General features: G+C 41.7%; 2 protein-coding genes across 3 annotated transcripts in view; one reads left to right on the top strand and one right to left on the bottom strand.

Annotated features, from left to right (window-relative positions):
- The window catches only part of PLS1 (plastin 1), a 31,024-nt gene extending 26,308 nt beyond the window's left edge, over nt 1-4,716 (bottom strand). Inside the window, exon 1 of one of the 2 annotated variants that reach the window (XM_053460675.1) lies at nt 4,655-4,716. The gene's annotated coding sequence lies outside the window, so the exon portion shown is untranslated. Of the gene's footprint in view, nt 1-1,319; nt 1,447-4,654 lie in introns of those variants that run through there. The other variant, XM_053460676.1, reaches the window with a different exon arrangement.
- Nucleotides 4,717-10,792: 6,076 nt separating this feature from the next.
- The window catches only part of ATR (ATR serine/threonine kinase), a 29,376-nt gene continuing 25,318 nt past the window's right edge, over nt 10,793-14,850 (top strand). Inside the window, exons 1-5 of the mRNA XM_053459696.1 lie at nt 10,793-10,905; nt 12,156-12,247; nt 12,749-12,898; nt 13,288-14,171; nt 14,610-14,797. Coding sequence (XP_053315671.1) covers nt 10,844-10,905; nt 12,156-12,247; nt 12,749-12,898; nt 13,288-14,171; nt 14,610-14,797 — 1,376 coding nt within the window. The 5' untranslated portion in view covers nt 10,793-10,843. The remainder of the gene's footprint in view (nt 10,906-12,155; nt 12,248-12,748; nt 12,899-13,287; nt 14,172-14,609; nt 14,798-14,850) is intronic.

Below are 14,850 nucleotides of genomic sequence, written 5' to 3'. Positions count from 1 at the left end.
AAGGGACACTACAGCCATATTATGCACTTTAATGCACACGATAGCAGAGTGGTCCCTTTACATTTTTACGTAGCGTCCCTTCCAAATGCACAGGAGAGATTATGCGAACCCCACAATGTACACTTGGCCCTTTCCTGCCCCCCTGGCTATCTGGCATCCAGAATCTGTGTCCGGGTGAGCACATCTCCTGCCCCGTTATATACTTGCCACCAGACAGCTCCATCCGTCTAAGTCTAAGGAGATTTAATATGGGACACTGGAGCCAATGATTCCTATGATTGCCTGAGAATATCCCAGCTCTTTATATTTAAATTCTTCATTTGACGTTTTTAACAACATATCCCAAAAAAAGAGAACAAAACAAAAAACCAACAAACACCAAGCCTGACAAATGTTTGTATTTTATTTGTATTAAATGACCCCAGCCACTCAATCAATGCATAGTAGCATTTGTTTAGAATCACGTGTGTGATAAATTATGCATTTCCCAGAAAATAAAACATTTTAACATTAGCATAGCGCTATTAAAGGGCAAAAGGGGCATCTGCTCCACACCCAGACTTGCCTTAGAGGCCAACGTTAGCTATCCCTCCTTGGAACATCTCTACAGCCTTCAGCACAATGGAGGTCTATAGAGCTGCTGGCCTAGACCTGTCCAAGTGCACACTCAACGATGATGACACAAAAATGGCAGGAGGGGACAACACCTTACCCAGGACCTCATTATTATTATTATTATTATTAAAGACCGTCCTGACAATGTTTCCAAAATAGAATGAGCATTAAAAGCAGGAAAGCAAAGATTTAAGTTCATTAAAGCCAGCAGAGAAGTGGGAATACATCGCTCAACTATCATAATGCAACATTAAAAATGAAATGTTAAACTCAAGGTGTGCGTGTGTCTGTGTGTGTGTATATATGTGTGTGTGTCAGTGTGTGTATATGTGTGTGTGTGTGTGTGTGTGAAAGCAAGTATATAAGAGTGTTACATACTGAACAAAGTAGTGGTAAATTGTTATAATCTATGCACATTGTATTTTAAGAGCTTGTGTGTTATCTGTGCGCATACAAAGATTACATTCTGAGCCATGCAAATAATAACATTTTTCACACTTATAACACCAAAAATAACTGAATTGCTAAGTGATCCTAAGGTACCCGAAATCAATGGAAAAACAGGCTTCTGCGATCTCTATCCGTGAATGCCATACAGGGTTCATTCATCCCATCCATTCATTCATACCTTTTAAAACTTCTAGACCGTGTTTGGCCACCACACAGGAGAGTAAAGAAGTAACTGGCTGAATCTGTTAGCCTACCTGAGTATAAAGCGGTGGCAGTATGGTGAAAAAGGCAGCGGTGTATGGAAATCATGCATTAGGCAGACAAATGAACATCTCCCCCCCGCCTGCAGACAGGCACAGAAAGGTGCAGCCAAGAGAAGCACGCAAATTATGCTACACGAGGACTTTGTCCTACCGCTCATTCTCGGCACTTAGTGGGTGGCATCTGGAGAGTTGCTTCAAATCCGACAACGTTGTGTTATCTAGGAGCGGACATATACAGGAATAAAGGACCAGGTCCGGCCAGGTGCGGATTTATGAAACCCACTTCAAAATATCTTACAGAAAACTTGAATATCATTGAAATTCAACATAGTACATGCAGCACAATCTGTGATATTCTGCCACATTCAGGATTCACTCAATGACCACCCTGTGATTCATGCACAATATTCATCCCAAACCAATTTGGCAATTAAATGTCATTTGTACAATGAAGATAACATTTTATTGTGTCAAATATTTAATGAAAAAAAAATTATTTTTCTCTTTTTTCATTTTGTAACATTTGTAACTTTTACCTTCTGTATGAGTAGTCGCCAGTTTATACGTTAATAATACGTTGTGGGCGAGTAAGAGTGAGCTCAGGAGAGAAAAAGTATTTAGGAGAGAACAGCCCGATTTCCTGAGGTGCCTACAGGACTTGTATAATCATCATGGTCCACGGTTAAAGGGGCTAAATGGTCATCGAAGGTTAGGAGCAGGAATACTTCAGATGGCCTGAGATCACAACTCACAACTTTAAGTCACTGTAACTACCATGTGCACTACACATAACATACATAACATACTATAACATACATAACATAGCACAATACATTTCGGTAATATGGTGGGCATGATGAGATAATCTACAATGAGATAATACGAGGCTCAATATCACACCTACAATGTAAACTCTTGCTGCAAACGTGAAGGCACAATAAAATATTTTCCGTAAACATAATAAGTCCATTAATCAGTTTCCATATGCAGCGAAACCAAAGTAATCTTATCTCTGAGTCGCAGAACACTTGTGATTTAAAGCATATACTGTAGACAAAGCATTGGGCATGTGTGACAGAACGCAAGGAGTCATACATAGAGAGATATGTGCCGATTCAGCACTTCAGCCACATCCAAAACTACAGCAGGTATATGTGGGACTGGATCCACGTGGGGCTAACTAACTAGTCTATTCACTAAAGGGAGAGCTGCTAGCAGAGTTAATAGACATTAAAAAAGGCCCAACTCTAGTGAGCTGCAGAAAGTTCTTTATTGGCTATAGTAAAATCAGTGAGACGCCTTCAAACTCGCCCTTTAAATTATGCATAATACAGGGCTAGTTCAGCCCTTCGGTCTCCTGAATCATTGAATTATATCACCTTTGCTGGGGATGGACTTTCATAATAAATAGTAAAGTGAAGTTAGACTTAGTTGATATGTCCATTAATGTTCACCATATGACATAAGGAACAAAGTATATTCACAGCCATAAAAAAGGGTGCGGTGTATGTGAAGAACGTCGCCCATATTCACTCCAACTAATGCATTTGCCGACACAATTATTGAACACAGAATGCAGAATTCTGAGTATTGTATATGATATTCTTTATATAGCGCCAACAATTAAGGCAGCGCTTCTTACAGTCCATACCGTAAATTCCAAGGGTCTGACAGAACTAGAATTGATAGACAAACCGACACATTAGCTAAAGAGGGCCCAGCTCACAAGATGATATAACCAAGTTATCTATATCCGATGATATAACCAAGTTATCTATTTGCAGGATACATCTGGTCACATATATAGGTCTGAGTGGGGAAGGATATCTGCAGGACTCCGTGGCTACAGTCTAAAATTAGAGGAACGAACGGGGGCGACTATGTGTGCTTCGACAAACATCTATGATCAGTTGTCATAATAGACGATGGAAAAGGCCTTCTTCTCCTTCTGTAACAGAATATCTTCATAGTACTGTTAATGTTGCATATTGTCTATTTTCATGTTACTTTTTATGTATTCTCTCCTGTAATAGTGCTATGGAATCTGCTGACACTATAAATAAACCACAATCACTTTTTTTATATATAACCTTTACTACGTCTAGAACATTCGTTAAAGAAGCACATTTCCTTTGAAATAATTACAGAAACTTTACGGAAATCTTTACTTTACATCCGGTTTACATTCTTGATTAGCTTGAATCAGCTAGGTTGACACATTATTAGTTTTAACTGAGGACTGAGAAAGGAGAATGTAAGCTCTCCACCTTCTAAAATATGAGAGCGACCTTTTATCTTGATGCTACTACATAGTTTTCAATATTGCCCCAAATCTACAATGAAGCCTCCCATGGTATTACTAGTTTGGTAAATGTCAAGGAAAAGTTATTTCTGAATAACCTCAATCAGATAAGCAAAAGGTTGTTACATTTCTTAACTACAGTACAGTCTCAATTGTATGGAATGGAAGAAAGTCCAACCTCAAGTCCAGGGAACGGCAATCGACAAAGTACTAAACAACTTTACAGTAGAAGGGGCAATTAGCTGCTCTGGGAATAATTCCCTTCACGCATCTTGTTTGTTCACAGAGCGCATGGAGACAATGATAGATATTTAGTATCTGCCATTGTGGACCACCCAAATATACAGCTGTGACCCTACTCCCACCCATAGCCGCCTCTCCCTTAAAATCACAACACTTGTCCTACCCGATGCGTTCCCCTTCATTAACATCATGAGATCTGTCCTAACCCATGTCTGCCCTCACCCTTAACTGCATCACTGCATCCCATGTCCACCCTTTCCGTTAACATTACATCCACCCTGCCTCGTGCCCACGTCTCCGGTAACTAAGTGGGATGATGGTGCAGGTGTGAGCCAAATCTAATGAGAGCTGGTTACTGTAGAGCTAATGAGACTTGAAACGTTTTAAAAAAGTGCACTGTTATTGTCATTGAGTTCCATGACCATTCCCACAGCGACAAGGAGAGAGAGAGTGGGGAGAGAGAGAGAGGGTGGGGAGAGAGAGAGAGGGTGGGGATAAAAGTCAGGTAACAAGCACAAACTGCTCAACCGTGCGCACAGGTTTAGCGAACATAACTGCTTGCACAAAAAACATATCAAAGGAAAGCACAGGGCAGCAAATTGAGATCAAAGTAATTAAACAATTAGGGTCAATTAGCCAAATGAGCAGCAAAATGAGTCCAATTACACATGATAGCGCTATATAAAATGATAAATAATAATAATATAATAAATATTACTGTATATAGTGTTTCATATATTATATATATATATACTGTATATAATGTTGTGAGCACTAATACCTTCTCTTTTGCGGGTTCTCTTCACCTCAGTGCAGGCCAGTGATGCTTTGTGTGTAATTAAGCAGTAAGTGTATTCGTTTCTAGGTACTGCCTATGACTCTATGACTAAAAGTGCTGTGCCTCTTCCATAAATCATTCATTGTTACTTGCTAGTATGTTTAGCAAATATGTCTTAACAGATCTGACCTTTTATTCTTTTCTCTAAAGGTTTAATCACATAAAACAACACAAAATGTTGAGGACATTTTTGTGTTTCTATGGCAGCAACCTATGAGCACCTGCCTTTGTGTCACATGACAATTAAGTAGCCCTGGCAAAAATGAGGAATGAGGCAGACATGGTTACAAGTATTTTCTGGAATGAGTTTAAGCATTGAACAAGAAATGATGTGTCTAATGTTGAATTTACGGTAATATTCAGCGCTGATCCACCCAAAATGCGTAGGTGGCAAAGGAGATATGCCGTGTGTTACATGCTGCTAATAAAATTGGTAAATAGGAGTGGGGTATTTGTCACGGAAAGAAATGCCTTGAGAATCACTTTCTTGATTATTGGTGATAGAGTGTTTAATTGAGGACAAAACATAAAAAAAGAGGTAGAGCCACATTTTAGGACATCAGCCTACATTTGTATCGCCAAAGCACTTTGACTGCACTGCAAGTGGTAGCAATATAGGGCTGGATTAATGGCGGAGCACACAGAGCAATTGCTCTAGGGCCCGGCATACTGAGGGGTCCTGCATCAATTGTTCCAGGGCCCCCGGGTTCTGACAGTTCCATACCCCTCACCTGTCCCATGAAGTGGCCATTCGATCAGGTCCTCCCTCACTGACACTCGGACATACTTTGTCAGCATGCAGCATCATTGAAGGAGGATGATTGATGGACGTTGACAGACCCGATCTGATTGCTCCAGGCCTCAAGCAACATACAGGAGAAAAGTACACCCCTCAAATTTTTGTCAATATTTTATTATATCTTTTCATGTGACAACACTGAAGAAATGACACTCTGCTACAATGTAAAGTAGTGAGTGTACAGCCTGCATAACAGTGTTTGCTGTCCCCTCAAATATAACTCAACACACAGTTATTAATGTCTAAACCTCGGAAACAAAAGTGAGTACACCACTGCCTTAACCCTCTTGGGTATAGAGTTCACCAGAGCTTCACAGGTTGCCTCTGGAGTTCTCTTCCACTCCTCCATGACGACATTACGGAGCTGGTGGATGTTAGAGACCTTGCGCTCCACCACCTTCCGTTTCAGGATGCCCCACAGATGCTCAGTAGGGTTTAGGTCTGGAGACATGCTTGGCCAGTCCATCACCTTTACCCTCAGCTTCTTTCGCAAGGCAGTGGTTGTCTTGGAGGTGTGTTTGGGGTTATCATGTTGGAATACTGCCCTGCGGCCGAGTCTCCGAAGAGAGGGGATCATGCTCTGCTTCAGTATGTCACAGTACATGTTGGTATTCATGGTTCCCTCAATGAACTGTAGTTCCCCAGAGCCGGAAGCACTCATGCAGGCCCAGACCATGACTTCCACCACCATGCTTGACTGTAGGCAAGACACACTTGTCTTTGTACTCCTCACCTGGTTGCTGCCACACACGCTTGACACCATCTGAACCAAATAAGTTTATCTTGGTCTCATCAGACCACAGGACATGGTTCCAGTAATCCATGTCTCTAGTCTGCTTGTCTTCAGCAAACTGTTTGTGGGCTTTCTTGTGCATCATCTTTAGAAGAGGCTTCCTTCTGGGACCAATTTGATGCAGTGTGCCGCGAATGGTCTAAGCACTGACAGGCTGACCCACCCCACCCCTTCAACCTCTGCAGCAATGCTGGCAGCACTCATACGTCTATTTCCCAAAGACAACCTCTGGATATGACACTGACCACGTGCACTCAACTTCTTTGGTCGACCATGGCGAGGGCTGTTCTGAGTGGAACCTGCCCTGTGAAACCGCTGTATGGTCTTGACCACCGTGCTGCAGCTCAGTTTCAGGCTCTTGGCAATCTTCTTATAGCCTAGGCCATCTTTATGTAGAGCAACAATTCTTTTTTCAGATCCTCAGAGTTCTTTGCCATGAGGTGCCATGTTGAACTTCCAGTGACCAGTATGAGAGAGTGTGAGTGCGATAACACCAAATTTAACACACCTGCTCGCCATTTACACCTGAGACCTTGTAACACTAACAAGTCACATAACTCCGGGAAGCGAAAATGGCTAATTGGGCCCGATTTGGACATTTCCACTTAAGGGTGTACTCACTTTTGTTGCCAAGGTTTAGACATTAATGGCTGTGTGTTATTTTGAGGGACAGCAAACACTGTTATACAGGCTGTTCACTCACTACTTTACATTGTAGCAGAGTGTCATTTCTTCAGTGTTGTCACATGAAAAAATATAATAAAATATTTACAAAAATGGTAGGGGTGTACTCACATTTGTATATATGTGCGAGTGCATGTATGAGATATATGTGTGTGTATGAGATATGAGTGTGTGTGCATGCATGCATGTATGAGATATATGTGTGTGGGGGGGTGCAGAATAGAAGTCAAGTCAAGAAAGTCAAGACAAGCAAGATACAAGAAAAAAAAAGGGAAAGAATGTTGAAAAAAGTAAGGAAAAGATGTCAGCAAGTCAGGTGGAAAAAAGAGAGAGCACAAGAGACAGAAAGCAGAGACCGGTTTGCTAAAGGCTGGAAATCCAGAGAATAATTGATTTAGCGCCCAAAGCGCCTTAATCTGGCCTTGTAGCATAGTATGAATGGTGACAAATAAGGATGATCAAACCTTCTTTTTTGCTACCAATTGCCAAAGTGCTTAGACCAGGCTTAACAGTTTGCGCTGGGTAGATTTAAAGGGACACTCCAACCATTATATGCACTTGAATCCCATATAAATCTGCCCCTTTCCCCCCCTCCAACAACTTTTCATGAAGCAGATGTGTTCGCCATCTCTTGCATGCCATGTATTTACCGCCAGTCAGCTCCAGTGCTTGCTCGTGTAAGCGACCCCTGTGCGCTTGCGCGGGAAACACTCTCATTGATTTCATTGAGGCAAAAATCATAGGACCATGACGGAGAAGGAGGGCAGCTGCTGCATCTACCCTAGGTGTTTTATTTTTAGTTTAATATACATTCTCCGTTAGTAATACTGGGCACAGGTTACCTGGCTTGAGCCCCCACTGCCTTCCCTGGCTGCCTTCTCTGGGGACAGGGATACAATCTGCTTCACTGAAATTGTCTGCAAGATTCCCTTGAGATCAGAAACTCTGGAAGCTGTTAGTATGCACTGGCCGTATACTATTACCTGTTGGGTTTAGCAGCCAAGAAGAAAATAATCACATCTCCATATCATGAACGCACCGAACCTCATTGAATATTACTTAAAAAATGTGAACGCTAGCTACGAATGAACGGCCAGTCATGTCCAGTGGAAAGCATTCAGCAAAATACGACAGTAAATAAATGTAAATGTACAGTAAATAAGAAATGTCAAAGCACAAGTATAGGTATTCAAGCTGACCAATCAAAAATACTAGCGCTAAGGATCACCCCCCCTCAAGTACAAGAAATAACTCGGTGTAACTTTGTACCAACACTGCAAATGAAAAGAAACATGTGAGTTTATGTATGAAGGACAATCAGAGGATGAAATGCTATGTGTGATGTCATTAGCAAGAATGGTCCTCTGGTTTCCATAGTGACTGCTTTGAAGTTTGATGCAGAATTCATTTTTATACATAACGCAAATAATTCCTTAATGTTTAGGTATAGGGGTCTCCTGAGTGACAGAGCACAGCATCTGGTCTATATGAGTTATTCTTCTATCTACCAAAACATTTTCTATACCGGCGTTAACACTGGCTGTAATTCCTAATCTCGGAGTATTTGCACCTGTTTTACCAACTTCACCAATAATCAGATTCGAAGGCAAGCTCTCATGAGCATTTATAGCCATTTGGTGCCAAGAACTACTTCCTCTTCTACTGTCCAAGCTCTTCCCGATTTGTAATGTTTGTGTGACGCCGTTCTAACCAGCATGTTATACGGCTCATAGAATGATACACCCATATTACAGGGTACGTGTAACACAGATGATGCTGACAGTCACATACATTAGTCTATTAGAACTTTCCGTTATGTGTTTATGGAAGTTTAGAAAGCATACCTCCCAGTGTTCCAGATTCTGCATGGAGTCCAGTGTTATGTTGATATTTGTCACATTTGCAGGTCCCAAGACTGTTGTGCATCTGCACTCCGAAGGCTACCTGCCACCCGAGAGGCATCTCTGCCACCCAATCGTAGGCAGCGTAGGAAATGTCAAGGTGGGACTAGTCAGGCACGGTTACACTTGATTGGCAGTTGCCAAGGATCAGGTTCCAGTGACGTGCAAATGTCCTAGTCGGTCACCATGGTGATCTGTAGACGCTGTGAGAGGGTTGTCCCTCTAGAATCCAGGGATGTAGTATAGTGGCTGTTTGTCTGCCTGTATCAGAGAATGTGAAAAGATAAACACCATGCAACACGAGTGTAACTCCATTACCCAGCTCATCCTCATCTGTGAATACATATTGCTTCTTATTCCTCCCTCTCTCCATACATTTACCCGCCCAGAAATATTGCAGCAAACCATTATTAGTTACTGACTTCTAAGAATGATAACAGGTATATTGTAGGCAATCGGTTTTGATAGAAAATGATTACAAGGGATTGTTCCTGGTATACATTTCTTCTCGCTCTATTCCCTCTAGAACAGCGGTTCTCAACCTGTGGGTCGCGACCACTTCGGGGGTTGAATGACCCTTTCACAGGGGTCGCCTAAGACCATCGGAAAACACATATTTCACAATATATAATTACATAATTTTATGGTTGGGGGTCAGCACAACATGAGGAACTGTGTTAAAGGGCCACGGCATTAGGAAGGTTGAGAACCACTGCTCTAGAGAGGAAGCAGGGCCCTCGCTACACAATGTGTCGGTTTGTCGCACACTTTCAGTCCTCCTTTTGTCATTCCCTTTGAATATGTGTGTTGTAAGACGTGCCGTGTAAATTGTTACATAATTAAAGATATTAATAATAATATTTCTATGTATATTAATGGTCATCTCTAGCAATAAAGTAATAAAGCATAGCATTGTCCAAAATGACCTGGTGTGTCCCCCTCAGCATACCGAGACTTTGTGGACAATGCTATGCTTCCAACTTTGTGGGAACAGTTTGAGGAAGACACTTTTCTATTCCAGCATGACTGTGCCCCAGCACACAAACCAAGGTCCATGAGGACACGGTTAGAGGAGTTTGTTGTGGAAGGACTTGACCGGCCGCACAGAGCCCTGATCTCAAACCCATCAAACACCTTTAGGATGAACTGGAACGGAGATTGCGAGCCAGGCCTTCTCATCCAACATCAGTGCCTGACTTTACAAATGCTCTACTGCATGAATGAGCAAAAATTCACACAGAAGCCCTCCAAAATCTTGTGGAAGGTGAAGGAATGAAGAAGGTGAGAAGACTCTTATCTCTTAACGCTCTCTCGGAAGAGCTACATCTGTCACAGTCTCGGATGGTATTTTGCGCAGCTGCTGTGATGTCTCCTACATATATAGCAGGGCCCTCTTTACCTAATGTATCGGCTTTTCTGCCAATTTCTGTCTTGTCAGACCCCTTGAATATATGTTTTGCGAGAAGCACTGTGTAATTGTTGGTGCTATACAAATAAAAAACCATTAACCCATACTATTTCATTTGTACACATTAGGTATACTATTTCATTTAACTCATTGGTGCTGTTTATGCACACATTAGGTATACTATTGTATTTATTAACCCATTTGTGCTGTTTATGCACACGTTAGGTATACCATTTCATTTATTAACCCATTTGTGCTGATCACGCACACATTAGGTATATTATTTCATTTATTAACCCATTTGTGCTGATCACGCACACATCATTGCATCTTTTAGGGCGATGGGCACGGTAATATGCATAGTTTTCATCTAGCTCCGTCGTGTCAGTTGAATACACCATGCGCATCACTTGAGGCGCTCTCGCAATGACCGAGGAGGTTTGGCCTATTGTGGTTACCGTAGCTCGTACAATCTCCCGCTCTATTCCGGTAATTTTGGATCGTGCACCACGGAACCGGACACTCGCTCGGTGCAAGAATAGCCATCATGGCGGCGGATCCCGGGCTAGAAATGGCCTCAATGATCCCAGCCTTGAGAGAGCTAGCCAGGTAAATATGTGCAGCGCGGCAGCAGGAAGTGACAGCGAACGGAGGGAAAGCTGTCAGGATGCCCCGGAGTGTGTGTGGGAAGATCCCCTCTTCAGCACCGAGCTGAATGCCAGCCATACATTCATATAAATGCGGTAGCATTATGGAAACTGAAGCAACATACGCAGGAATTCTACTGCCCTAAATATTTCCTACATAATAACCCTACTTCAGTAATCCGAAGGGTTAAACATTCTCCATACAACCGTACCGTGAGCTAAGATATGCCATATGTCCCAAGTGTCCCTCTGCAGGAGGGGCAGTCCCTGACAGAAACCTTAATTACTTGTGTTTTTCCTCCCCTGATGTCCCTCTTTCCTGTCAGCGCAGAATGTTTGGTGCTATGAGAGCATCACAGTGTGTTACAGCCCTAAAAGTCACAATAGTGTGTATCTAAACAGATTGTGTTAATAAAATATGTTATTTTTATTTTTGTAAATACCTGAGTAGTGGAAAAAACTACCAAATAGGTATTCTTTTACTAACATAGTTACGTACGCAACGCTACAGAATAATAACTTCTAAACAGAATATAAAGTAATAACTTCTAAATAGAATATAAATTAATAACTTCTAAATAGAATATAAAGTAATAACTTCTAAACAGAATATAAAGTATATAAAGTAATACATTCTAAACAGAATGACATATCTTACAATAATTTAATCTAATTCAGCTGCATGGCCAAATTTTTATTTATAACATATATATTTATATACATGGTGTATACGGTATATATATATATATATATATATATATATATATGTGTGTGTGATATTTTCACATGTTCAATGAAAGTAAGCCTCCAATTACACAGGTAGGTAATTAGCTAATGCCATTCATCGTGCTTTTTCTTGGAGTACAATCATTACCAAGTTCTAGTAATGGGGTTACCGCCTTATTTACACACACACACACATATGTGCACGTTTGAATTTATGCTATAAAACATATGAATTATGTATGTGTTAGAAGGATCCATAGTATGGTAACGGCACAGCATCGCACTGAGAAATGTCTGTAAAGGAGCAGCGCGCATCTTTATAAAATCTTATTGAAGTCGCCTCTGCCATGTAAGCGATACAAGGGACTTTTCTGAAGTCGTAGCCTGGTTTATTTATATTAAGGTGTCCTGAATATATGCTGATTGGCCGGGCAGACTAAGCCTTGAGTCTTTACGCCGGTCTTTTCCTTCGTTGTCGTTTTCTAGTGCGAGTCCCGAAGCGTACAATACTATTGTTCAGAAGCCGAGACAAATTCTTTGTCAGTTTGTAGACCGGATTCTTACTGATGTAGATGTCGGTAAGTAACATTCACCATGCGTTCATTGTGTGTTTATTATTTCTTCTCTCCCGGTCTATAGATTGATTATGAAAGCGACAGCCGGTTAAATAATTGTGGTTTCTACGTCTGTGGCCGCTTTGTGGGACTCCAACGGCTGGATCCCTGCAGATTTTGTCTTCTGTCTTCTAAATCTATGTTAATGCTTCTTAAGAGATGCTGCCATTCACTTGTGTTATTGACAAAATAGGTTTAGTTCACTAATTATTATAATTTTTTTTTGGAAAAGTGCTGGACTGGCCCTGGGTAATGCATTGTTTAATCTGTGACATGTCTAATTGAAATATGCCTATTACAGGGCCCAGTGATTTCTTCTTGCGGGGGAAAGTCTCAAATGGTTTCACTTAATAAAGCTTTTGTGAAGCCATGAACTTGAAATAGCAGCTGCCCTGCAACTGTGCCACAATAACTGTCTGAATGACAGACCTCTGGGGCTCACTGGCTGTCTCTTTGAAATTACAGTTGCCGTGGAGCTGTCTAAGACGATGGAATCTCTTCCGAGTTCTGTGATGCTGCTGGACTTCATTAAGCACATCATGAAATCCTCCCCGCTCATGTTTGTCAGCGCCAGCGAGAGCAATCAGCCCGGTGAAACCGATCGCAGCTGCATCGGTGAGTGTTTGTTATATCGCTGTCCACACTGGCTTTTGTAACGACATAAAAGGCATTTCTTCCCCGTTTAGCTGCTTAAGGAGCAGCCCCAACAGACATATTGAGGCCAACGTGCAGTAAAACAAAAAAAGTACGATTTGGGTACAAAGGACGGCTACCAAGGTTTTTACTGATGTCTGCATTGCATCAGTCGAGCCTCGTATTAGCCAAGAACAACTAGTGAAAAAGTGAGGAAAATGAATGAAAAAGCAGTGGAGCGTTTTCTGCTGCTGCCTTCTAGAATAGTTCTACTAAATCTTTTAAAAAGTGTCCCAGAGTGTATTGTGCAATATACAGTTATCCATATCCTATGCTCCTGCTCTAACCTAAATATATTTATTTTATAACAGAGTTTAGCAACTGGATCATCACAAGGCTTCTGCGCATCGCGGCTACGCCAAGCTGTAAAGCTTTACATAACAAAATCGCTGGTGTCATCCGATCGTTACTCTTTCTTTTCAAGAGTAAGAAGCCATCCCTTTTTGGTGTTTTTACAAAAGACTTACTAGATCTCTTTGAAGACCTTATTTACTTACATGAGCAAAACATGGAAGCGTCTGTAGACTGGCCAGTGTCTATATGCAGGTTTCAAGCCAATGCCAGCGAAAGCCACATCTCTCTGCGTTCCGCTCCTTTCCAGCTGCCAAGCATGCAGCATGTCGAAGCTCTAGAACTCACGTTACTGATGATATTGACAGACCATGATAACGATGTTTCCGCTTTTTATTTCCAAAGACAGAATCTAATTCTGTGGGGGATAGGGTGCTCTTTGTTGGACCATGGAAGCCCCCTTCTTAAAAGTCTTGCCTTGAATTTCATTAGAGAGCTGATCAAGCTCGGGGGGCCACCTGAACAACCTGCAAACTATTTCTTCACTGTGTTTTTTGGGTTGCTTGCACACATCAAAGAAATGGATCCTGAAGAACGTTCAGTCTATGAGATGCCGTTGTTGGAGTTGGTGACCGTCTTATTCCCTGTTGAGTCTGACTCTTACTTAAGCATCCAACCTATATACCTAAACATGCTGCTGGAGAACCTTGTGGCGCTATTTGAAGCTGGTATCTTGCAGAATGTTTCCTCTGACCCATTAAGAAGAGCACTCTGCTACACGTTTCACTATTTCCTAAATGTTGTTCCCCCGGGATACGAATCTGCTGTGGAAGTTCGGGAGAGCCTTGTTTGCCGCATTACCAAAGTCTTTGTTGAGGTCCTTGGAGCACAGCGTCAACAAGTGGTGAGCCTTATACAGTCTGCCACCGTTATATTGTATACGTTAGTGATGTTTGAGTTAATATCCACATTCCTTTTGTTCTTGTTTTATACGAGTCATAAAGGATCTGTAATATTAGGAAAAACATCTAAGGTTAGCTGGAGAATAAAAGAATGAGAAACTTACCAGGAATATATAAATGTGCCGGCTGTTGCTTGCCTGTGCAGATCTTTGGTTATTTGCTTGTGAGTCCTTCCTGCACCAAAGAAATGCCAATGACATCATTCATATTTAGTAGAGACATGTAGTCTAAGTTTATGACTTGTATTGTGATGATGGAAATGCTTCCCCCACATACGATTACAGAGAAATGATGTTCGGACCTTGTTGGTTAGGATTTATGCACAATCTGTTTCATTGTCTTTTCTATATCGGCTCGTATAACTCGAATATATATAACAGTACCTGCTGAGCTCCCTGTCTGCGGCTCTGCGAAAGGACGGCCTGGAGTATACCCAGCACCCGCAGCAGGTACAGCCCCTGCGTCCTGACTCCGAATGTGGCGGAAGCAGCAGCGATGAAGTCCACGAGAAAAGGCCTCGCTTGAGTCTGACCGCAAAACAATCAAGAAAGCATTCTTCATCCGGAGGGTAATTATTTCTCGGATTCCCATCTGTTTGTATTCCGTATGTGGTTTCTGTTT

This window comes from Spea bombifrons, chromosome 3 (genome assembly GCF_027358695.1).
Source record: "Spea bombifrons isolate aSpeBom1 chromosome 3, aSpeBom1.2.pri, whole genome shotgun sequence".
NCBI classification, from domain to species: Eukaryota; Metazoa; Chordata; class Amphibia; order Anura; family Pelobatidae; genus Spea; species Spea bombifrons.
This window is presented reverse-complemented; position numbering and strand designations above follow the sequence as displayed.